We start from the raw sequence: 26,772 nt of genomic DNA on the forward strand, positions 1-26,772 counted from the left end.
CCGCTCCACCAGCTCCAGTACCAATGCCCAGCACATCTGGGACCTAACGTGGCAGCACTGCCTCTGCTGCCCCTGCATTATATGCACCCTCAGGTAGTACTGCCCTGGCAGCTGGTGCTTTGGTACCCTCCGGGAGCAGTGGTGGAGGTGAGGATTTCATCATCTTTCAGGAGATGCCAGGTTTGGTGTGTAGGGTTGTGCATCACACCATTGGTATATGCCTATGCCAGATGAAGAGGCTGTTCTCCCTCATGGTATGCAAGGATGAAAAGATATCAAGCACTCCAGCCACCAGTGGAGTAATAGGACAGTGATGACCATCCAGTGGGTGAGTACTAGACTCTCACTGTATCCATATTTGATGGACATGAGCCCATGTTGTGCCCTCTCTCACCCCAGTCATGGTTTCTTCAACCTTTTGTGTCTTTCACTATCCCTGTGTCTTGTCTTGTTTGCAACTTCTTCCTCACCTACCCAACATACCTGACCCAGAAATACCAATGTCCCTTACCCAGCATTCCTCTCTTACTGAATTAAAAAAATGGCCACCTGTCCCACAAAGAAAATATTGTCCCATACATAGCTCTCCATTTCACACACGACTTCTTGACAAACTTGATTCAGTCCAATGTACAAGACAGTCTACTACCTTGATGTACTTCTCTTTACTGCTCTTGTATGCTCTTCTCAACTCTCACAGTGTACCTGAACTACTATGTTCAATAACTATATGTTGTATATTTTGCGTACTGTACATTTTCAAAATTATGTGTAACATGCAGCATGTAAATACTTTATTCAATTCTGCTTGGAGCTTTTCCCCAATGTATATTTTTGCTTACAATATTTTTTTCAATATTATGTGTATCTTGCAACATGTAAATACTGTATTGAATTTTGCTTGGATCTTTTCTCTCCATGCCTCCACTGAAAATGGGCTCTTCTTGGCCCAGTGGATTTCCCTAGTCATCAAACTGAACATAAATAAATAAATAATTGGCTATACAACATGATTATGTTATTGTCACCCCCTCTTTCTGCAGGTGACATTCTAAATTCAGCTAATATTCTTCACATATTTTCAGTTTTCACTGTTGAAGAAATGGATAGCTATGGTCCTTTCCAACCACCCTCATGAACATTCCTATATTGATTTGTCTTGCTTGCTCCCCATTTCACCACTTTCCTATCTACCCCATTTTAACTCCTATAATCTAGTCAAAAATGAATCACACACAACACACATAAGTACCAGAAAAAGCAAATGATCCATTCACTTTTGGCCTCTATGATTGTGCAGAGTTTGGCACTGCACACCAATACCAAACAATGGTGAATGGCTCTTCATTGCTGTGGTTACCTCTGCTCAATGCCACTTAACCCCACTGTGCTATGTCAACACACAGTAACACATGCTGAATGTACCATAAAGAATAATGTCATTGCCATATCACTGTTTGTTTAACAGTAGTAGATACACCTTGATTCAAACCAAAACCCAGTATTATCTGTGCTGAAAAGGAACTGTATCAATGCATTTACACCTGCTGCCAGAGAGTCAGCTAAGCAGCAGATGTGCTTCATACACTCAATACCAACTCTCATAATTTTAGCAATGATACCTGCATTTGCATATTACTTAACTATGTGCAAACAGGGAAAGTCATGGAAATGTGAATCTCACTGTACAAAGACTTTGCCAACCATCACGCAAACCTGTTGCTTACCACTGCCCTATACAAAGTCAATATTAACATGTAATAGTGCTGTTTACTGTCCATTTACTGTTCATGCCATGAAACTACATGTGGAAACATAACAAACTGAAGGCCCTATATAACAATATGCCACATATTTATAATGCCGCCATGTGTTTCTTCCCCTCCATGCACTGCATTTCTTGTCTCTCAGTACTTGTTCACAAATATATCAACTGCACTACATAAATTAATAACAAATGCTGTGTGCTATGCAATGCACGACAATCTGGTAACATGCAGAACTAGAACTATCTTCATAATTAAACATGCCTACACATCCATCAACTGATCCTGGGAACTACCAACCCATGAGCCTAACCAGCCTTATCTTCAAGGCTATGGAAATAATCATCATAGATACAGACTGTATCACAGCATGATGGAGTGAGTCCCCAAAGTAAGGAGAAGCAGGAAGATCAGGAGACATCTGAAGAAGAAATATGGACATGGGAAAGAAAAAGAGATTTAATATGGTGTAATATTTATGCCAAGGAGAAAGCAAAATTAACCAATACAAAAAGAGCAGCATCAAAGATATTTGAAGAGAAATATAAGCAAAGGAATCCAGATATGAAAAACTTTACAATACAAAAGGTAAGAAGACAAAGAGGAAAAGTAGAATAAGATATCAGTAACAGAGAAGTTAAAGAAATAGAAATGGAGGTTATGGAGCACCTGCAAAGTGAGGGATTCGGTGTAGAAGATCTAATGTAGAAAGCACCACAACAGGATAGAGCAATGGGTATCCAAATTAAAGGGAAACCAGTGGAACAGGAAGCAACTGATCAGGTGCCATGTCAAAATATTTTGAATCCTTCCACAGGAAACCAGTATAAACATTCACTTAAAGCTAGACAGCAAGGGAAGGAACAGGAGACTGCGGAAACTCTGATGCAGTCAATGTTGAGGAGTGAGTTCCCATATGACAAAGCAATGGATGGCACAGGATGAAATTGAAGATAAGGTGGCACAGGAAGATACTATAGAACTATCTATAGAATGTCTGCAGGAAGTGGAAAACAAAGGATGTAGCCTCAGTCTGGAAGAAAATGAACTAGGGGAAGAGTTGCTTGATTTAATGGACATAGATAGATATATTAAAATCAGTGAAAGAAAGACTGCAGAAGGTCAATAAAACCCCCAAAAGTCAGAAGTCTGATAAAACAAATGAACACAGTAATTAAAACAGTCCATAGAGATCCATACGATATAACAGAAGTTAACAGGATATGTTACAGTGCAACTAAATTAATAACTGATAAAGTTCTACCACAAGAGCACAAAGTAGTGAGGCAAAGGAAAAGGAGACATCGACTACCATAATGAAAGTATCAAACAGAGAAAAATATAAAGCAATTAAGACAAGAAGTGTCACTGTTAGAAGACTATAGTAGAGAGAATAGATCAACAAAAATACTAAGAAAGATAGATGTGATAAAGCAGTATGCAGTATTAGAACAGACCAGGATCTACCGTGCACAAATAATAAATTAAAATTTTCAGCACAGGTGGAAAAACTTAGAATATACACAGATAAATATAAAGGAAAAGTAGAAAATAAGCAATTTAGTGATGACCCAAAAAAGTTTTATAGAGAATTGGGAAACAAGGTAAAAGGAATTGAAAGACCACCAAAAATAGATGGAAATAGATGTATTTTGGAGAAGTATCTATGAAGATCCTGTGGAACACAACAAAGATGCTAAATGGATAAAAGAAGTAAAAGAAAGAATAAGAAGTTTAAAGGTACAGGATATGAAATGTGATGAAGTAACAGCAAGAGAGATTGAAACATAGTTAAGAAAAGCCTCTAATTGGCAAACCCCAGGCCCAGATGCAGTACCTAACTTTTGGTTAAAAGTATTAACATCTTTGCATGAAGACCTAGCCATGAGTAGGAACTATTTATCTGTGCACCCCAAACAGACACCAATCTGGCTAACAACAAGTAAAACAATACTCCTACTTAAGAGTGAACCTGCAAACTACCCCAAAAATTATAGACCAATAACTTGCCTTCCGACGAGGTATAAACTATACATGGGAATTGATGCTGACAGAATTTATAGTCATTTGGAAGAAAACTCAATTATGGCAGTAGAACAAAAGTGCAATAAAAGAAAGTCATATGGAAGAAAGGATCAGTTGTTATTAAATAAAGTCATAGTGGAGAACTGTAAAAAGGGGAAGAATCTAAGTGTGGCATGGATTGACTACAAAAAAGCATTTGATAGTATCCTGCATTCGTGGATAAAAGACTGCTTAAAAATATACAAGTTACATCCTACACTGATCAACTATGTTACAGAGACCACGAAACAATGGCAGACCACCTTGCAATTAAACCACAATAAAGGACAAATTATTATCCCAGGGATAAGAATTCAAAGGGGGATATTCCAGGGTGACTCTCTGTCACCATGCTGTTCTGCCTTGCCCTTAACCCATTAAGCTGTTTACTTAACAACTTAGGCCATGGCTACAATTTGGTTCCTAGAAAACAACAAAGTCTAAAGACTTCTCGTCTTTTATTTATTGAAGAGTTAAAACTGTATAGCTCATCAGATGAGGAACTGAAAGCACAGCTGCAGGCTGCCAAAACTTTTTCAGATAATATTAGAATGTCATTTGGCCTTGATAAATGTGCAAAAGTGACCTTTAAAGCAGGAAAACTGCAGCACCAGGAAAACATCAGTTTGGGACAAGAATGTGATATAAAAGAACTTGAGCAAGAGGGAGTGTATAAATACTTGGGAATTGATGACGGATCAGCAATAAAACATGAACAAATGTGAGTACAACTTAGTATGGAATATTTTGGAAGACTTAAATTAATCCTGAAAACAATACTTGACATCTAGAAACAAAATCTAAGCAATAAACCAATTTACACTTCCTGTCCTAACTTACAGTTTTGGAGTGATTGTTCCAAAATGTATTGGATAGATTAGATATTAAAACAAGAAGGATGCTTCATGTTCATCAAATGATCTATACAAATCAGTGCATACCAAGATTATATATTCCCCATTCCGAAAGAGGGATGGGCCTCCTTGAAATTGATTACATATACAGATCTGCAATCGTGGGACTTCACACATATCTGCTGACCTCACGAGACTCAAATGTAGTGAAAGTTTTGAAACATGAGGAGAATAAATCTAAGATGACTTCCCTGCTTAATCTAGCAGAAGCATATCACCGTCAAGCAGGGAAGGAAATCAAACCAGAAGTAGATAAAAAGCAGTCAGCAACTGAATGTGCCAAAAAACAAAAGAAAGAATATAAGGTGAAGGGTCAGATGAAAAGGCAAGAAATGTGGAAAATGCATAAATATAGTTGCAAGTATAGAAAACTTCTGTAAGAACCTCATGTTGAACAGGGCCGAATGCAGGAATGGTTAAGGAGAGGTGAATTCAAACCAAGAGATGAAAGGTTAATATTGGCGGCTCAAAATAGTGGGCTACGTACACACTGATTTACAAAGTCCATTGAACATGTGGGAGAAACAGACAGATGTAGGTTTTGTAAAACCGAACTGGAAACAGTCACACACCTCATTGGTGGTTGTGACATATTAATGGCAGAATGACTGTATACTGAAAGGCACAATAACATAGTGAGACTGTTGCACTGGGGATTGTGCAAACATTGTGGTTTTGAAGTGGCTGAAAAGCACTGGAAATATGAGCTACAAAGCATCATAGAAAATGATGACGTCTACATCACATGGGATTATCCATTACCAACAATTCAAAAGATAGATGCTAGAAAACTGGATATAGCAGTCCAGGAAAGGAAGACAAGAGTAGCATTGATTATTGAAATCACCACATCCAGTGACTACAGTGTCCTGCACACAGAGCGACATAAAGTTATAAAATATCAGGATCTGCAAGCAGAAACAAGAGCAATGTGGAAGAAAGATACCCAAATAGTTCCAATAGAAGTAGGAGCAATGGGTCTTATAAAAAAAGAGTCTAAAATCTTATTTAGATATGCTACCAATACATGTAACTCCATACAAACTGCAGGAGTCATTACTGAGCACATTGCATATGTTGCAAAGAGCACTTTTGGCTGACATCAAAGAGTGAAACAATACTAATTTCAAGAACTTTAATTGTATTTTGACTTAGGAATGGGGTCCATTCATGTCATGGTATTAGAAACCCAAAAGACCTAAAAATAAAAAAGTGAGAGACCTTATCCACAAGGACATAGCCGACCTTCGGAACTCTTGACCTGACCCAATTTGGTTTGTCAACAGTAGGTCTTGCTTATTAAACCTAGTGGATTTCTTTGACAATATCACCAAAGCTCTGGATGAGGGAAAAACAGTACATACTGCCTATGTTGATTTAACAAAGGACTTTGACACAATCCCCATTGAGGTATCAAAGAGAAACTCTCCCATCTGGATAGTAACCTGTACATTACTAGATGGTTAGCCAACTGGCTCACTGACAGAATGCACACTGTCAAAGTTGGGGAGTCCACCTCCACCAGTAGACCAGTTAGTACCACAATGATCTCTGCTGGGCCCTCTACTGTTTGGACACAATTTCTCTGAAGTCCAAGCAATGGTAAATGGCCTGTGGCTTACCAAGTTTGCAGATGACTGTAAACTGGGTGTAATCATATAGAGTCCCCCAACAATGTTAACTTATTACAAAAAAGGGCTGACATATACAAATGATTGGTGCCAAACTCACAGACTGGAGCTTAATGCAAAAAGTGCCTCATTGTCCCCTTTGGTAAAGAAGTAGTCCCTGCTGATTATGATATAGATAGCACCCCTGTAAGCTCAAACTCAGTGGTGCGAGACTTAGGAACACAGGCTGATAGCAATCTAAACTTCAATCACCATGTATCCAAAGTAGTAAGAAAAGCCTTCTATATTGCACACCTCATAAATAAGAGCATTGCATTCAAGACCAGGGAGGTCATAGCTCCACTGTACTCTACCGTTTTCAGATCACTAATTAAGTACAATGCTCCCTTTCATATGTACCTCACCAGACACCTGCAGCAACTTGAGAGACCACAGAGGTATCCAACCAAGAGAGTCCAGGACCTCCAAAACATGACATTCATGGAAAGACGGAAAGCCCTCTCACTGTACTCAGTATCACACAGACTGCTGAGAGGTGGCCTATGCCTGACCTACAGAGCAGTCTCTGACCCTGCCCTAATGGAAATGTTGGACCTTTGCAAATCAAATCGGACAAGAATAACTTGTTCCAGGGATCTCAACCTAGCCTATGACATAAATAGAACATGCTGGAGTGACAGCTATACCTACCAGTGGTTGCACTCCTCTGTAGTAGGCTCCCACTCCATGTGAAGCTGAGCTCCTCAATGACCCTATTCAAATGCAATCTTGGCAGCTGGATGGGTGACAGCAAATTTACCCCAGGGGTAGCATATATGTCCCTCTGCACAGGGGCAGTCAATGCTGGTCACAAAACCACTCTAATAACCATCTAACTATGGTCAGTAAGGGTACTTGGGTTTTTACATGGCTAGGCTTATAAAGTACCTTGGCCATTAGCCTAGTAACCTCCTATGAACCTGTAAACCTATGCAGGCCTCCTAACAACTTCTCTCCAACATCCACTGCTAATGTCATCCACTGTAAGTTCTCCTGCAGCCTTGTAAAGGTTAGAGTTGTGCCATGGTGCTTGCATAAAATACTAAGCTCTGTAGTCTGTGCACTTAGGTAGAGGGTTCTGTTCTCACTGCAGTCAACTGTGGGTGTCTCTATCTAGCCAGAAGAGAATAAGTGTGTATCCTGCAGGTACAACTCCAATGCCATGGATTGACAGTATTTTAACACTTGAACATGCTGACACATCCATTTCAGGTAGGCCACCCAACAACTTCTCTCCAACATCCACTGCTGATGTCATCCATTATAAGTTGTCCTGTAGCCTTGTAAAAGTCAGACTTGTGTTGTGGTGCTTGCGTAAAATACTGAGCTCTGTAGTCTCTGTACTTACATAGGTAGGTGTTCTGTTCTGACAGTAGTCAGCTGTGCGTGTGTTTATGTGTATGTCTATATAGCCAGAAGAATATAAGTGTGTATCCTACAGTTACCACACCAATCCCATGCATTGGCAGTATTTTGGCACTTGCACATGCCTACACATTCATTTCATGCAGATTTCCCAACAACTTCTCTCCAACATCCACTGCTGATGTCATCCACTATAAGTTGTCCTGCAGCCTTGTAAAAGTCAGACTTGTAATGTGCACTTGCATAAAGTAGTGAGCTTTGTAGTCTGTGTACATAAATATGTAGGGGTTCTGTTTTCACTGCAGTCAGCTGGTGTGCTTGTGCATTTGTTTGACATTAGAGAGAGCTTTTTACACCAGCATGTGAGACACTGCTATTATCATATTCCCCTCACCTGATACTGCTGATGTCATCACCTGTAAAGTGCTGTCTGAGACTGTAGTCTATGTACTTAGGTAGGAGTTCGGTTTTCACTGCAGTCAAGTGGTGTGTGTGTGTGTGTGTGTGTGTGTGTGTGTGTGTGTGTGTGTGTGTGTGTGTGTGTGTGTGTGTGTGTGTGTGTGTGTGGGTGTGTGCGCGTGTGTGTGTGGTGAGTTTGCGTGTTTGTAGTAACTGTTTCATGGTAATACAGACAGCTCTGCACTGCAGCACTGCTAATTTAATATGACAGTTAAGTGCTAATCCAATTTAGTGTATCTGAATATAAGCTCATATTCAGTGTGGGTCGACTATAGGAGTGACAGTGGCATTACTGCATCAGGCCTGAAGACAGTACAGTCCGATTAAAACAAACTAGTGCTTATTGGAATATGGTGCATGCAGACAATTTAGGCATTGTGCTAAATGAAAGGGTAAGTAGATATTACCTAGTCTATGCTTATAGCAATCCTCCACAATTTTTCACTTGCCTTTGCACCACAGCACCTGATGCCTAAAATGCCATTAACCCTCCATTCTTCTGGATATACTTGCCCTGTTTTTTTTAATTAAACCCTGTGTTAAGTTCTGTTTTTACCTGTGCTGACATCACTGAATTTTGAACTTTTACCTTGATGATATTAGTGTAGGAGGCAGCATAATGATGCATCAATAGACTTTAATACATGCACCTCCTCTCATGCCCATTAAAGTTTATAGACATGTATACACTATCCTTATGGTGATATCACTGAGAGGTGAAATACATTTATATTAATACCATACCACTCAACTTCTTATAGCAAGAAATCTGGACAAAGCCACAAATAATGGGGGGCAAAGGCCCAAAATGGGGACACTTTTTACCGCTTTTACAAATTTAAAAAGTTGATAGAATAATACCTTTTGCATTAGCGTGACTTTTCTGAAGGATATGAAGTCTTAAACTTAAATGTCTGACATTATCCTCTGACTTCTTTGTATATATTTGTTTCTTTAATTTCTAAGTTCACAGTTCAGCATGGTTAAATACGTTTGCTTGTGCTACTTCATATTTGCATACATTTATCTTATCTAGGCCATGGCTGTGAAAAGGGCTGATATACAACTCTTGACTACTTACCTAGTCAGATACAATAATAATAATTAATAATAAAAATAGTAATATTATTAATAATAATTAAATATAAAAAAGTAAAAGCTGCAGGATACCATGCAAAAAAATGGATATTGTGAAGCTGCAGGGAATAAAGCAATTGATTTTAAATTGCTAATCAGGCAGAGAAGACCTTTATTTATTTCCTAGCAATTGTGGAATGACAGAATAGTTTAGTGTGAAGCAAAGCTATAAAATATGATAAAAGCTGATTGGGAAGTAGAAAATGAGGACAGAACAGATGCATACCTCTCAACTGTCCAGATTTTTGCAGAATGTCCAAATGTTTGTCTCACATTTTTGGTCTGCTCTTCAAAAAAATGTGTATTTCTTGGAAAATCATTGAGGATTTAAGTCACTAAATAATGACCTACATCAGATTTCATATCCATCAGAAAATGCATCCTAATGCAATTCCTGTTATTATAGCAATTTTCTATGTGTATGACAGCAACATTTAAAATCTGTCCCTATTTTTGGGCCATTGGTCCCCCATTATTTTAGGCTTTGTACAGATTTTTTGCACTAAGAGTTTGAGAGGTATGAACAGATGTCATGGAACCAAATCAGAATTTAGACCTGACTAATGTCTAAATGGAGACAAATGATATAAAATCTTTACTCTGTGCTTACCTTGCAAAGCAATGAGCTGCCGTCACAACCCAGTCAGCTGCTATGAGGGAACCACCACAAATATGTCGGCCATTCCTCCTTAAGCTGATCTGCCATGGCCATGCCCCCTCTACTGCATCAGTCCCTCCCACAATACGTCTGGTGAAAACTGGATTTCCACACGCTGAAAAACAAAGAAGGTTACTAAATGCAAAAATCTTCAGGAAAAAAAAAAAAGCAAAATCTGATGATGCTAAGAGAGAATTACCTCTAAAAGCTTAATCCATTTCTATACTGTTACATGCAATTTATGCATCAGGTGTAAAAATAACGCTACATCAACATATATTTTAACATGATGTGTAAGGTATATAATGATGATCAACGGGTGCAATAGTTTGTCATCTGCGTTTTCTTAACTGGACAAGGCACACAAGGTAACACCTTCCATTAAAGAGATAACTTTGGAAATTGCCTAGTTAAATGGCTTGCTCACAATCACATTTTATTCAGCTGAAGACAGATGGAATTATGCCATTTGCAGGATAAACTTCCTAGTGGCTCATGGCATCTCCCATTGTTATTGCTGCCAGACATCTTACTCATTTTGAGCATGCTCAGAAATGCATTGTCTTCATTTTGAATTATTGTGTGCATGCTTGTAAAATGCGTCTTCATCATTTGACCAGTGGCAGTGCTCAAAATGTCTTCTTCATGTTCGACACACTGGACATGCTTGATAATTACCCTTTAGATTTTGATCCCACTAATGCCTTCTTTACTGCTCAGACAAGATTGTGTCCCTCACAAAATGCTTTTCACCAGAGTAGTTCATATTTCCATTGGAAAAGGAGCATGGATCTGCAATGGATCCACATTTTCCTTGGGGGTGGGTGAAGCTCCTATGAACACACATCATTTCCTAGGTCACAACTATTATGACTGTCATTCTCTGGAGCTGTGCTGTCATGATTAGCAAGATGGCATTCATAGTACAATTGGTGAAACTTCTGTCTGGACCTTATAAATTGCATGTCTTAATTCATTATAAATGTCATATAGGTGATGAAACTTGCCTGAAAAAAGGACTTAAGAAAGGAAATATTAGAATTTCACAGTTAACATAGATACTGTAAACACACATGCTAACATGTAGGCACTTATATCATCTATGCGCATATACGTGTGTGTGTGTGTGTGTGTGTGTGTGTGTGTGTGTGTGTGTGTGTGTGTGTGTGTGTGTGTGTGTAATGTGGTAACTATGCACTTGGTTGAACACTCAGCTTGATGGGTAGTTGATGTGTCATCTAAATCACATTTAGTTGACTGTATTATCCTATTAGTGATTTCCCCTTGGTCACATTTGAGTGACAGTGAAGTTAGTTTGTAAAAGTAAGGATGTGTGTGTGGGCCAAGCCCCCAAAGATATGCTTACATTTTGCTAATTTGTGCATGCAAAACATTTTGAACCAAAGGATCAGAAGAGCTTTTGCAGTGCTTTGTTTTCTGATGCCTTACAATGTTGATGAAAGTGTATTCTAAGTGGAAGCAATGAAGTGTGTGCTGATGTCTATGTGTATCAATAAAAATGTATGTAATAACATCTATATCTGTAGATAGATAAATATAATAAAAACTGCAAGTAAGACCCAGACAAGAGAGACATCACTGTATGTTTGTTTGCATCTTTCGGCTTTTCCCTGTTAGGGGTCACCACAGCGGAACTCTGGTCCGCTAATGACTGGTAGTTGAGTTTTACGTGCCGAGTTACCAGCCCTGATGCTCAACCTTCAAGAAGGTACGTCCATTCACGCATGTCTCCACACAGAAGATGCTCTAACTGAGAATCGAACCGGACAACGTCTTACTGTGAAGCAACAACGCTAAAACTTCTATAGTGGAGGTGCATGTGATATTTGTAAATGGCACTTCAAGGACATACCAATGTTTTAGCTAGATGGCATCAGAATACCAGTGATTTCTTACTTTTTAAGTCTTTATGGGTATTTTTGGACCAATAAAGCCAAACCCCACCAAATGTAGACATGCCATACATCAGCATTTTTCTGACCTCATCAGTATGAAATAACTGCATTGTTTGGCTATACATTAGAAACACAGAGCTTATAAGCATTGAGGCAACTGCAAAAAATATCTCAAATAACATCCAAATCAGAGTAAAAGTGTCTCACAGACAAACTATTTAGTAAAAACTGCAAGAAAGACCCACCAAGATAGAGTCTTCAACCATCTGAAGTGGAGCCCCGTAGGATATATTAAAATGACCCCTTAAGGAAATACCAGTGTTTGCACCACATAGCTTCCAAATGCCAATGACATTTTACTTTTAAGTCTTTATGGGTATATACAGATCAATAAAGTCGACCCCCGGCCCCAGATGTAGACATTCCATGTTTTGGCCTTTTTCTGACCTCATCAGAACAGCATAAGTGGATTGTTTGGCTATACTTTGAAAACTCAGAGCTTAAAACCAAGACTGATGTGCATTAACATTAGGGTGCCTGAAAAATATCCCAACTAACATCCAAACCAAAGGGTTAAAAGGTCACACAGAGAAACCATTCACTAAAATATATTGCTGCAGTTCACTTGTGTTGAAACTCATTTGTTTGGCACAAGTGAACTGCTGTATGATTAGAGCAAAGGGCCCTTTTTGCAAACTCTGTCTTGGGTGACTTCTTGTTGATTACAAAAGTAAATGGCGAGACTGCAAGTCTGTGTGTTTTAGGGATAGGCTAGGGCAAGAATTAGGTAAGGGAGATTTAGCTTGTGTGTGTGTGTGTGTGTGTGTGTGTGTGTGTGTGTGTGTGTGTGTGTGTGTGTGTGTGTGTGTGTGTGTGTGTGTGTGTGCGCGTCTAATATTTAATGAAACTGAGAATGGATAGTGCTATAAAAAAGGAATAAGTCTGGCCTACAAATTAACATATGACAATTATAAAAATCAGTCGAAGGAACTCAGTAGGACTGGGAAAAACGGATTTGTGGACAACCTGCAAAGGGTCAATGGGAGAAATGTTCACTTCTTCAAAATGCATGACTAGATCAAGAAGGTTCAGGATATATACGTGGAAATGCCTGCACAGATATTTTTATACCCCAATAGACTACAGAGCATCTTCCCTCTGGTTTACAGTAACTGTTCGAGGTATGTGGGAAGTGACAGCAGAAAATTAAAGCATATTTTTTGGGAATTTGCAAAGCTGATTGAGTTTAAAGATGTATTGCAAAATGCCCTTGGCAGTGGTGGAACTAGAATGTCAGAATATAAGAAAGGCTTTTTAAATTTAAATTGTGTTGTCATTAAAAAAAAAAAACAAACATGAAAATTGGGATCGACAGACTTTAGACAATGTGCAAGGTATTATAAACGAAATAAAGCAGGTGGAGGAAGGCTTGTTAAATGGGAGAAAGAACAAAATGCATATCTTTAAATGGAATGTGTGCGGGACCATTGGCTACACAATCAGGACTAGAGTGATGGGAAAAAAAGAAACGTTGGGGAGAACTGAGAATGTTGCAAAAATAAATGGTGGTGGTGGCATGTAGGTTTATTGGCTGAAGAATGTTTATAGTCTAAAATGTAAGGTAAAAAAAAGTTTATGATGATATGATGCAGATAGTGATTTTGGATACATGTTTGATAAATTGTCAACTGAAAGTTCAATAAAATTGGGGTCAAAAAGATATATGTATCACCGCCTTTTTGAAATGTATTTCATACTGAAACTTCACTAATCTTTAAAATTAATACAACAATAGATGCAGTTAGCATTTTGCTGTCAACAGTGTGTGAAAGATATTATTTTTCTTGCCCCATGTGATTATGGTAATGTTTTGTATGTTTAATCAGTAACCTGTTTCATCTGTGCCTTTTTTAAAACAGCTTGTAGTGCATGTCTTACTATATTAGTTTAAGGATATATCCACAGCACTGGTGTAACTGCCATTTTGAATTAAGACGTTTTGGTTATCAGCTGCTGTAGCTTGCATTCTGATTGTCTCACTAGAAAAGGGATCAGTAACTGAGATCTTGGTACCAGCTTAGTACTCTGGTTGGCATCAGTGGTGTGGGATTCAAAGTTTGTTACCTCTGTGCTTTGTAAATAGGTACAAGAGGTAAAGATTTAAGCTCTGTAACCACTAGAGCTGACACATTTGGTGACAGCAGAGGGATTCAAACCCCACCTCTCTGTCACATTAATGGGCAGCGGTAACAGAGTTCAAACCCTTTCCGTCAGATCAATCCATGACAATAGTGTGTATTTAATGTTCCATTCATGTACAGTAGCCATAACAGATGCAGTTCCATGGTGTTCATAGACGTGGGCATTTGATAATCATTTGAAATGTTGGGACCCACATGAGTGAGTCCTGAAATATAGAGACAAAATAGGTGAATAAACAAATTTGTATCTACCAAGATTGAGATGGCAGTTTGATTGCTATTCCTTTTTCTCCAAGGTATAGCGATCTTGGAGTTGCTATACATACGTCTGAGTTTGTGAGGGTGTTGCCCCACGCATTGTGGGTTGTAGGGCGGGGCTTGCACCCTGCAAATAGCACGTTTAAAGCAGAACAGCAATGGTCGAGAATTACTCTTTTGCATCTTCTGTCTTGTTTTTTTCACTGAGTTGGCACTCAGTGTTTTGAGTGCTGACATTTCAATAGGGAGCCCTTTCTTTGCCTGCTGGCAAAAATATGATAGTTTTCTGTCTTAGGTGGGCAGATCACATGCATTGTTTAAAGCCCATTGCTGTTAATTGTCTCATTTCTATAAAATACCTTTCTATAAAAAGTGATGCACTTCCAAGCAGTAACTGCAGCACAATTCTACAATTCATCTAAACTCTAGTACCATCAGTCAGTCATCAAATGTATCTGCAGCTTCTTTATTCCATAGCAGTTATGTCAGCATTCTCAAAAATAGAAGAGAAAACAAATAACTGAGAATAATTGTTTCTGTGTTCTTACCTTGTGTGTGAATCTCTTGAACAACTGAAAAGACAGAAAGAAATCAAGATTAAATGGTATTGTTTGGAATCATTTTTTATAAAGATCAACAATGCTCAAGGAAACAGGAGGTAATTGGAATTTATATTGCTAAACATTGTACAATTTCAGTGAATTTTGTTGACGCAATCGCTGCTACTTACTACTGCTGTTACTTCTAAATTTACCCATTCTTTATTTTATACAAACATATTTGTATTACTACATATTACACAATGTCAATGTACTGTTGCTATTTGTGAATCAATGTTTTCCTTAGCATAGCACTAAAAAAGAATCGGAGCAACTGGGTATTGATGGTTAACAAATGGAAATCAATCATTTACTCAATCATGACCACTTGGATCACTTAAGACAGTGTGATTTTCCCCTCACCTTTTATAAAATGACTTTATTATCTATACCACCTTTCCATGCGGTCATGTATGTAATGGCCAAAAGCATCTCTCAGTTTATTCAACTAAAATATTTTCTTTGTATTTCTGCTTTCAAAATCATTTAAATATAGCATGTCATTGTAGTTAAATAGAAACTGATAAACAGATCGCTCATCCTCAACCCAGGAAGAGGTCTAGTGATGCAAATCTGCCAGTGATAGTTGTTCTTTGTTATCGTATCAAGGTTTTTATGGGACCCTTACAACCACCTGAGCCCCAGCTGCTTGGAATCCAGGAACCTCCACAGCCAGGATCTCAGCTAGCTATTTCTCCATCTGCCCACCTAGTTGAGCCTGATCGTGAGTCCCTGGATGCAGCTGCAGCAAGAATTGAAGACAAAGAAGCTCTCTTCATGGAACTGTTAAATGGGAAAGGGATGCGGGGAGGGGAGCAGTAGGTTTAGGGAGGGGAGGGGGATTTTAGGTTTAGGCAGTGACCGAGAGTTAGTGCTAGGTTAGGGTTATGGAGAGGAGGGAGATTTTAGATTTAGGGAAAATCAGGAGTTGTTTTTAGGGTTAGGCTCATGGTTCTGGGAGGGATAATTAGTTTATTGATGGTGCACAGAAATCGGGGTGCTGGGAGTTAGGGCACTTGTCAACATGAGCGAATGTCAGCAGGAAAGTGGGTAGTAAGTTAATGTTATGAGAGCACTTATAGCAGACCCAGTTTGTAATGTTAATAGTGATGATACAGAGTTCCATGCAATGACAGCTGAGCAGACTCCTGGCACATGAAGGGATGATATGATACTGTTAATAGTGATGATACAGAGCTCCATACAATGACAGGTGAGCAGACTCCTGGCAGATGAAGGGATGATATGATACTGTCAATAGTGATGATACAGAGCTCCATGCAATGACAGCTGAGCAGACTCCTGGCACATGAGGGGATGATATGATACTGTTAATAGTGATAACACAGAGCTCCATGCAATGACAGATGAGCAGACTCTTGGCACATGAAGGGATGATATGATACTGTCAATACTGATGATACAGAGTTCCATGCAATGACAGGTGAGCAGACTCCTGGCACATGAAGGGATGATATGAAATTTCAGAACAAAGTGAAAAGGGGCATAGTTAGAAACCACACAGAAACTAGATCAGCCTAATTAATGTGTATATATGTAGACTGAAACCATATCCTAAGTAAAACTATAAAGGAAGTTTATGCACTTGCTAACTTTATGTGCTTCAAATTCTAGAATAATTTATGGGATTTGGAGGGCAAAAGCTTCTGTTTCAGTTAAGCATGCTGTGCTATCCACATTGTACTGTGCTTTATCACTACAGGGAGATGGTATTTCCTGCTGCAAGCGTGTGCCAGGCTCATCCGCATCCTCCCTGGTATAAGTTATGTCTGCTTTCCTTGAACACAAATTTATTCTGGGAGGGGAATCACAGCTGTGCCTTTCTGTGGCATAAGAACTATTCCCTCTACAGTGTGTGTTATGCCTGTGTCTGCTTTTGTATGTATGGTCACTGCTCTCTTTTATCTTCCTGCTGTAGCTTGCCTTTGGTGGTATCTTACCTGGCATGTTTCTTGTCTCACACTGCTAAAAATAATTCTTATTGCCCTGCTATTCTTAATGGGGGCCACTGCCCACTATCTTGTGGTTGTCTCACTTGTATCCCTTCCCTGTACTCCCTTTCTGCTTTGACATCAGCTGTCTCTCTCTCTCTCTCTCTCTCTCTCTCTCTCTCTCTCTGGCCTGTTGTGCACTTCTTCATTTTTACATTTCCTGTTTCTGTTTGTTACCACATCGAAATCATAATAAAAGGTTCACTTCAACCTTTCCAGGCTTCCTTATGACTACTGCACTGGATTTTCTAAGGTAGAACAATGTCATATGGACCTGCTGGCTTATATCCACTTATCTGCTGTCTATGTAGATAAAGGGCAGTGTGTTTTCAACTTTTTACTACTTTGTTCCTGTACCGCGGTAGTGGTGCTGCGGTAGCGTTGTCGCCTCACAGCAAGACGTAGTCCCGTTCGATTCTCAGCTAGAGCGTGTTCTGTGTGGACTCGGGCATGCGTGAATGGGTGTGCATCAGGGCTGGTAACTCGGCACGTAAAAATCCACTACTAAACATTAGTGGACCGGAGTTCCGCTGTGGCGACCCCTAGCTGGGATAAGCCGAAAGACACAACAACAACAACTACTTTGTTCCTCTGCTTGTGCCTCTATGTCTCCTGACCTCTGTGGGTGGTTCCTATTACACAGCTGCTTTATTTCTCTATGTATATGCTGTTTACAGATGAAAAGGGCTTTGTTCCTGTATGCTTTTTTGGCATTTGCCATTGTACTTCTGCATTATTTTAATTATTTGTGTTTTGTTTAATATTTCTGTCTATATTTGCCATTGTACATTTTTTTCTATTTCAGTGCTGTCTGTAATAAGGACTTTGCTGCTGCCTTCTTTCTTTACATTTTCTGATTTTGGCGTACAGCTTCCATTGCCAGCTTTAGGCATCAGAAAATCCTGCAGTCACTAAGGGCCCCCTAGTCCTAAGGGAGCCCCACCCCCAACTAAAGAAAATTGTCTTATTTTGATGTTTTATTTTTGTCAGACCAACAAAAGCTAGTGAGCAATGTTATATACTTAATAAAGCAAGTGGGTAATAACAGGCAGGATGAGGAATCCTGGCCAACACCACTTATTTTCCGTAACATTCAAATATATTTTTGGTTGTAGTGACAGGATTGTGCCAACTACCAGGCTTCATAATTTCATTAAATGTTTTATCACTGCTAGAGTGTCCTTGATATAGTTAAATCATTATGGTTGGAATTCTATCCATTAAAACTAACATCATAACGGGCACTAGGCACCCACAATACCTGTGGCTGTGGGGGGCCCATTGATCATCTTTGACTATGTAGGGGCTCTGCAAAAGCTGCCACTGGTGCGGGGAAATGAGGAGGAAAGAAGATCATTCATTCTGTTATTACATGCTTTATCCTAAACAGGTTTGCAATATGACCCCTATTAGGGATAAAACCATTAATCAGTGAATAAATGTGTGCAATGTAAGCACTAGAGACTGACAACCCAGAGTGACCAATCTCAGCACTTACCTGGGATTTTAAGAAGAGCAAATGTTCCCAATCTTCAGGGGTGTTTTTTATTTTCAGCAAGTTGTATAAATACTGGAAGGACATTAGATACTATAACTCTTAACTTCCTTAGTCAAGAATTCTGGGCAAAGCCAAAAATAATGGTGGAATAAAGGCTTAGAATCAGAAACACTTTTTTTAAATATTAGTCTGATTCAGTTAAAAGGTTAACAGAATACCATGTTTTGCATCAACATGCAGTTTCATAATAATAATAAGTATGAAACTCTAATGTCTGGCGTTATTTGTTCTCTGCAATTCTGAATGATATACAAGCAAACCAAGAATTGTACAAGCATCAGGGCAGAAATATGAAGTAAAATCAAGGGCATTCTGTGAAATCATGGACAATATCAAATGATTTACAAACAAACCAAGACTTTTACAAGGGCAGGTCAAAAATATGAAGTAAAATCATGGGTATTCTATGAAATCATGAACAATATCAAATGATTTACAAGCAAACCAAGAATTGTACGAGGGTCAGGGCAAAAATATGAAGTAAAATCAAGGGCATTCTGTGAAATCATGGACAATATCAGGTACACATTATTTCTGAATGAAATGTATAAAAGTGACTTTACCCCTGATCTTGTTTGATGACTGCTAAACAATAGTCACTGATCTGATGTGGAAGTACTAATATTGCAAAATGTATTGCTGGTTGTTGAAATCAGTAAAAACTAATATTGCTATAGCTTATGCATGTGAGGGGTGGGGACAGGAGATGGATTAAACTGTAAGAGTAACAAGTTGGCCATAATGTATTTCACTTTCTATCGCATCATTAGCACTGCCATTATTTTTGTGCATGTGATGATGTTTGGTGGTTGCAATGCATTTAAGAGTAACACGTTGGCCATCATTTCTTTCACTTACCATTACAAACATAGACCTTAATGTAACAGTTGGTTTTCTTATGTAGTTTGACAGAAGCAGAATGTGTGAAAGCATCTGCTCATTGGCACAGTGGTGCGGTGAGTAGCATCACCATTTCACAGTGCTTTGTTTTTGTTGAGTTCTTGGCTGTATCTTTTTCTGTGTGGAATCTGCATGCCTTCCCTGTATAGGTTTACCCATATGCTCTAGTTTCCTGCAGCACCCCAAAGACATGCTGTAGGTAAACTGGCATTCCTCTGAAGGTGAGTGTACAGCATGTTTGTGCTTCCTGAGTGTGTAAAATATTTCACTGATTTATATCTGTGGACACATAATAAAGTTGGGCACATACATAACACTTCTGGCTAGTGATAAAATGCAGTTAACAAGTAATTATCTTTCAGAAATAAGCCATAAAGTACACCACAGAATTTTCAGATCCTTAGAGTTTCTAGGGATCTGGTGGACCCTACACCCCAAACTGTATGACTGGATTTTGACATGGGCTTAGAGGTGTCCTCTACCATCAACTGCACCCATACTAAAACCAGCCCTATGCAGAGGTGTGTAGAGAAGGGTGCTGTAGTTTGCATGGGAGGCTGAGAATGATGATTATGCCATTATTTATTTAATTTTCCTCACAATCAAACCTTCAAAGTGTGCACAGTTGATTGTGTTGGGAATGGGGGCAGTGTGGTTATTCTTTCCTTTATTTCTCTTACAGTCCTCAGAGGTGTACAAAGAAGATCACTGTATGCTGTTTAGGGATACTGTCTTCTCTATGAGCAACAAGTTGGAATACATTACAGTGATCATTTTATTACTTTACTTGCAATCACACATCAGGCACATATACAGGTGGCTGGCTGCCTTTTTGGGATAGCGGTGACAGTAGTTACTTGAAATACACAAATGTGGTCATTTGTGCCTTTGCTTTCATTCCAGTCTAACACCAAGGAAATGCAGGGATAGAGACTTTTTTAGGGGGAGTGGGGCAGCAGGCAGTATTCAAAGATAAGTATTTTGCATCCTCTCAAACATTTGTTTTGTTAATTTATTATGAGCTATCGTTCAGGCCACCACTGGACCAAATAAGTGAAAATATGTTTCTAGGGACTGGCGGCCCCGCAGACTCCCCAGCTTAATTCAGTTACTTCCTACACAGCTGTTATTGTGCTGTCTTGGCCAGTTGCTGTGTTGAATGGATGTAAGGATAGGTAATGTTGAACAGTAACAATACATTTCTTTCCTTAGTCAACATTTTTATTCATGCAGTCATTGGATAAAAGGTGGTTTAAAAACTGTAACATGCACTTCAAAGCAGAGAGAAAGCCATGGCTTCTGGAAAAAGCTGAACAGCAAGAGAAAAAGAAAGAAGAAAGTATTCTGTGTCATGTAAGGAGCTCATGGTGGGGGAAGGGAGAGAGGGGGAAGCGCTAGAAGATGAGGGGGTGACAATAGGCTGTGAGGGAGCACTATGGAGCCCTTCACCTACAGCACCATTTAACTTAAGGACAGCTCTGTACAAGGGAAGCACTAGAAGATGAGGGGGTGACAATAGGCTGTGGGGGAGCACCATGGAGCCCTTCACCTACAGCACCATTTAACGTAAGGATAGCTCTGTACAAGGGAAGCACTAGAAGATGGGGGGTGACAATAGGCTGTGGGGGAGCACCATGGAGCCCTTCACCTACAGCACCATTTAACTTAAGGACAGCTCTGTACAAGGGAAGCACTAGAAGATGAGGGGGGTGACAATAGGCTGTGGGGGAGCACCATGGAGCCCTTCACCTACAGCACCATTTAACGTAAGGACAGCTCTGTACAAGGGAAGCACTAGAAGATGGGGGGTGACAATAGGCTGTGTGGGAGCACCATGAAGTCCTTCACCTACAGCACCATTTAACGTCAGGACAGCTCTGTACAAGGGAAGCACTAGAAGATAGAGGGGTGACAATAGGCTGTGGGGGAGCACCATGGAGCCCTTCACCTACAGCACCATTTAACCTAAGGACAGCTCTGTACATGGGTTGTAATGTAACATCACTTCAACTAAATGACATTCACTGTGACTGTCACTCTGTGAGATGAGTCAACATGCTGTGATATGCAGGCAACTCATAATGTAATCAGTCGGTGCACAGTACCCCTAAAATCATTCAGCATGAACTAAAAGGTTACATTATAGGGATGGCAGTGATATGGTGAAACCTATGCTGAAAGTGTCCAGGGACCCATGACTTGACACTTGCTGGGGCCCCCAAAATGCTAAGAATAACCCTGATGGTTTCTTGGGCAGCTGCACTCTTCTCTTCATTTTGTATGATTGCATGTCTCTTATAAGCACAAAGTTTGCAGCACTGACAGATAATAACACTGATAAAAAAACTGATTAAAAAAAAAAAATAAAAAACTGACAGGGTTGCAAGCAAAGTCAGGGAAAAAAATTCACTACTGATAAGAATCTAAGCAAAGTCAAGAAAAAGTAGCTCTGAAAAAAGACATCAGATAAAGAGAACAGCCATGAAAGGGCTCTATTTTGAGAAGCTGGAGAAAAAAACTGAGGGGAGCAGAAGGAGAAGAAAAACAGAAAAGTCAGAAAATCATGAAATGTTTGAAAGGAAGAAAGCTTCATATTATGTAAAGTGATTCTAGACTTGTGTGGGTCCTCTTATACAAAACACATTGCTCTGACCTAAAAAATAACTCTGATGCCCATTTTTTAGACATGATATCTGAATGGGGCTGTGGGATGAGAATACTTTACAAAAAGCCTACAGTCCAGGTATCTGGTTACAATGGGTGGTGAGAACCCTGGTCGGAAAAGCCTGCATTATAAGTATCTGGCTACAATGGGAAGGGGGATGACAACACTGCACAGAAGAGCCTGCAGTATAAGTATCTGGCTACAACAGGGGGGGGTTGAAAACACTGCACAGAAGAACTTGCAATATAAGTATCTGGTTACAGTGGTGAGGTGAGAACCCTGCACAGAAAAGCCTGCAGTATAAGTATCTGGCTACAATGGGAAGGGGGATGACAACACTGCACAGAAAAGCCTGCAGTATAAGTATCTGGTTACAGTGGTGGGAGGTGAGAACACTATACAGAAAAGCCTGCATTATAAGTATCTGGCTACACTGGGGGTGAAAACACTGCACAGATGAGCCTGCAGTATAAGTATCTGGCTACAATGGGGGGGGGGGTGAAAACACTGCACAGAAAAGCCTGCAGTATAAGTATCTGGTTACAGTGGTGGGAGGTGAGAACTCTACAGAAAAGTCTGCAGTATAAGTATCTGGCTACAACGGGGGGGGAGGTGAAAACACTGTACAGAAAAGCTTGCAGTATAAGTATTTCGTTACAATGGGAAGGGAGATGAGAATACTGCACAGAAGAGCCTGCAGTATAAGTATCTGGCTACAACGGGGGGGGGGGGGGTTGAAAACACTACAAAGAAGAGCTTGCAGTATAAGTATCTGGTTACAGTGGTGAGGTGAGAACCCTGTACAGAAAAGCCTGCAGTATAAATATCTGGCTACAATGGGGAGGGGGTACAGAAAAGCCTGCAGTATCGGTATAAGTATCTGGTTACAGTGGTGGGAGGTAAAAACCCTGTACAGAAAAGCCTGCAGTATAAGTATCTGGTTACAGTGGTGGGAGGTGAGAGCACTCTACAGAAAAGCCTACAGTATCAGTATAAATACCTGGTTATAGTGGTGGGAGGTGATAACTCTGTACAGAAATGCCTGCATTATAAGTATCTGGCTACAATGGGGAGGTGGGAGATTTATTTCTCAGATGTGAAAGCAAACATGGGAGGGTTGTGGCTGACAAAGTTTGCAGATGACTGCAAACTGGGCGCCATAGTCAATACATCAGCTGATACATACATCCTACAGAAAGGCCTCACTGAGACGGACAACTGGTGCCGGAGTCATGACCTTAAACTAAATGCCAAAAAATATATAGTCATCCCCTTTGGGAAAAACAAAGTACCCACAAATTATCACATAGACAGTAACCCACTGAGTACGGAAAAAGTAATCAGAGACCTGGGGACCCAAGTCGATAGTGACCTCTCATTTGACACCCACGTTGCCAAAGTGGTTAGAAATACTTTCTACCTTGCCCACCTTATCATGAAAGGATTCACATCCAGATCAAAGGAGGTCATTGTACCCCTATACTCCTCCCTTATCAGGCCCATGATTGAGTACAATGCCCCATTTGGTATGTACCTCACCCGGCACTTGCAACAGCTAGAGAGACCCCAAAAGTACCTCACCAAGAGGATCAAGGGTCTCCAACATATGTCATATGCTGCCAGACTAAAGAAACTCCAGCTCCATTCAGTAGCATACTGCCTACTCAGAGGTGATCTGTGCCTGACGTACAAGGCCATGTCCAATCAGGAATTGATGGACATGCTCCACCTCAAAAATCCAAATCCATCAGAACCACGAGAGCTAAAGATTTAAACCTCAGCACAAATATGAATAGGACATGCTGGAGGGACAGATTCATAACTCAGAGGCTTCCCATACTCTGGAACAGAATCCCAGTTCATGTTAGGCAGAGCCCCTCACTGACTCTCTTCAAGAGAAATCTTGACAAGTGGATGGGAGATCGTAGGTTTACCCCAGGGGTCATCTCTGTGTCACTACTAGACAGAGGCACAGTAAACTAATTCTATTATGTAAGGGGGTCTTCACTGTGTCACTACTAGACAGAGGCACAGTATTCTAAATCTATTCTGTACACTTTTGTACCACATCACTATGGCTAGGCTTATAAATGCCCCAGGGCAGATAGCCTAGTACAAAACTATGAAACTATGAAAAAGCTTGTAGTATATGTATCTGGTTAAAATGGGGGCAGGGGAGTAAGAACACTGTACAAAAAAGCTTGCAATAAGTATTTGGTTACAAGGGGGGAGGTGAGAATTCTGTACAGAAAAGCCTGCAGTGCAGGTATCTGGCTACAGTGCTGGGGGTGAGAATACTATATAGAAAAGGCTTCAGTACAAGTATCCAGCTACGTTTTAAAGTAGAACCAGTAACACAGGTGCATGAGGATTCTATGGAAGTGTCTATGTAAGTTTAATTTACTGAAAATACAGTTTAACTTAACGCAATTGCTGTGCCAGTAATCATGTCTGGTTTTAAGCAAGGTGTAAAACAATATTAAAATCAGCAGAATATAGATAAATCTGAAGATTTCAAATGTTTACACTGACTTTGTTCCTTACAAAATGAAGCCATTAATCAGCTAAGCTACTTTAAAATACTCAAGAAAAATACAGGGATAAATTACCTGAGCTGAAGGAATATTTTAGAGCTACACAGTTAAGGCTCATATACATAATACCTGCAGAAAGCTGTAATTCAAAGTGGAAAGGGACGATGATGAAGGGGGTGTGGGATTCAAGAAATAAGGCGAGAGTGGAACTTTGGCTGCAGATTATTAAGGAGAATAAGAATAACCGTACAGAATATTATATTCATGAAGAAGCAGAAAGTATTCTAAGAACAAGTCAGCACGAGACTGGAGAAAGAAGATTCTGCTGATAGGGATGACTACAATTAGGGATACAGACAATAGGTAAGAGGGAGCTGGAATTTATTGGAGGAAACTGGCAAAGGAACCAAGATACTGGGAACAAATAACTAGAGAGGGAAGCATAATAGAATGGGAAGAGGCCAAGAAGAAATTTGGACTGCAGGCTAGAGACTTCCTTCCCTACCAGAGATTGATATCTTGGTATAGGCAAAGAGAAAGGGATAGGGGAATCCTAAGTGAAAGACCTGCTCTAGTAGAGCTTTTAGTTGAATCTAGAACAGAAGCTGCTATTTAAAATTAGGAATAATTAGTAGGGTATGTAAAATATTGCACAATAACTACAGGAATGAATCAGAGGAGGTTAGAAACGATTATAGATTGGGAAGGGAGACTGCATAAGCAATTCACAGGGAAACAATGGAAGGACATATGTATAGCTCTCAATTATGCATCAAACTCTAGAAGATTTAACAGTTTTGCTTGGGTGTATATTTGAGCTATGACTGTTGCTATACTTACTAAATTACTGCTATCAGAAGTGAGGCAGATTCTGCTGCAAGTAAAAGTTTCCTACAGTGTAGAGCAGTCAAATCTGTCATATTCAGCAACACTGGACTAAAACACACATCGTATTTCATCATTCAAAAATGTTATCAGAGTGACCCCAAATGCATAATATGACATTTACTATTTCGTATGTGCCATTTTTCTGAGAATTCCATGTGCAATTTGACTGCCTTCTTAATTTCATGTGCTGTTTGCATATTTCATGATCAAAAAGGTTTTTACAGATCAAAATTCCTACATAATTTTAAATTAATACATTAAATAAATAAAAATAAATCATTTGGTGTTATTACATTGGCCTACTAACTTGAAATATTTCCTAAATTATTGTGAAAGCAATAGAAAACAAACTATAAGTGTAACAAGTGACTCAGATTATCGTGAATTAAAATAACTTACCCAAGACTAGAATTACAGCAGCTGCATACAGTGTCATCTTCCAGTCTTAGCAAGTGTGTTTGTCTGTGATTGCTTTCCTCCAGGTGTGCAGCCGACTGTCAGGTAACAAATATTAAATTACAGGAGTGGAGAAAATAAGGTTTAAAAAGGTGTGACTATGTAAACTAACTACTATCTTCCTGCACAAGGAAACAAGAGATTCTGGTCATGTATTTTATAAAGAGGAAGTATCCAGTTTTTCCTGTATCGGGTTAATTTCTATAGAGTGACTCACATGTACACTTTATATTTACAGTACGCTGAAAGTATAAATTACACAAAATATTTTGAAATAGCTTACGTACGCTAAGAAACTTTCTAGCTTATCTGACCTGTGTTGTTTATTTCCTTTTCATATCAAGATTCTCTTTGTACTCTCTTAATATTATTCATACTTATTACCAGCTTTGATTACTATGAACTATTCCCCAAATCAGAGAGAAATACATAAAAGACTGTCCTTTGTTAACTGAATAAAAATATATGTGTTGACTGCATAACAAAACATTTCTCTTTTTGGGATTATCTGTTGGAAGGAGAAGGATTTGTTGCAGTCAGTAACTAAATGTGTTAAACTTGATTAGTTCTACAGAAAAGGACCTAACAACAATACGGTTCACAAGAAGGGTTTTGTAACACATATGAGCCTTTGTCCCACTTCCTGTCATTTTCCATCACTAATAGCAAAGACAGACAAGAAGGAGTTACATATCTGAAATATCTCCTTCAGTTCCTGAACTTCCAGTCACTTATATATCATCCAAAGCATC

General features: G+C 39.5%; 1 protein-coding gene across 1 annotated transcript in view; it reads right to left on the reverse strand.

Moving 5' to 3' along the window:
* Positions 1 to 26,122, reverse strand: part of LOC122814357 (serine protease 33-like) — a 114,635-nt gene extending 88,513 nt beyond the window's left edge. Inside the window, exons 1-3 of the mRNA XM_044086943.1 lie at positions 25,964 to 26,122; positions 14,957 to 14,980; positions 9,986 to 10,148 (exon numbers count right to left, since the gene is read on the reverse strand). Of these exons, the coding sequence (XP_043942878.1) occupies positions 9,986 to 10,148; positions 14,957 to 14,980; positions 25,964 to 26,000 (224 nt within the window). The 5' untranslated portion in view covers positions 26,001 to 26,122. The remainder of the gene's footprint in view (positions 1 to 9,985; positions 10,149 to 14,956; positions 14,981 to 25,963) is intronic.
* Positions 26,123 to 26,772: the final 650 nt, after the last annotated feature.

Source organism: Protopterus annectens, chromosome 10.part0 (assembly GCF_019279795.1).
Source record: "Protopterus annectens isolate FY-2018-M chromosome 10.part0, PAN1.0, whole genome shotgun sequence".
In the NCBI taxonomy this organism is placed as follows: domain Eukaryota; kingdom Metazoa; phylum Chordata; order Ceratodontiformes; family Protopteridae; genus Protopterus; species Protopterus annectens.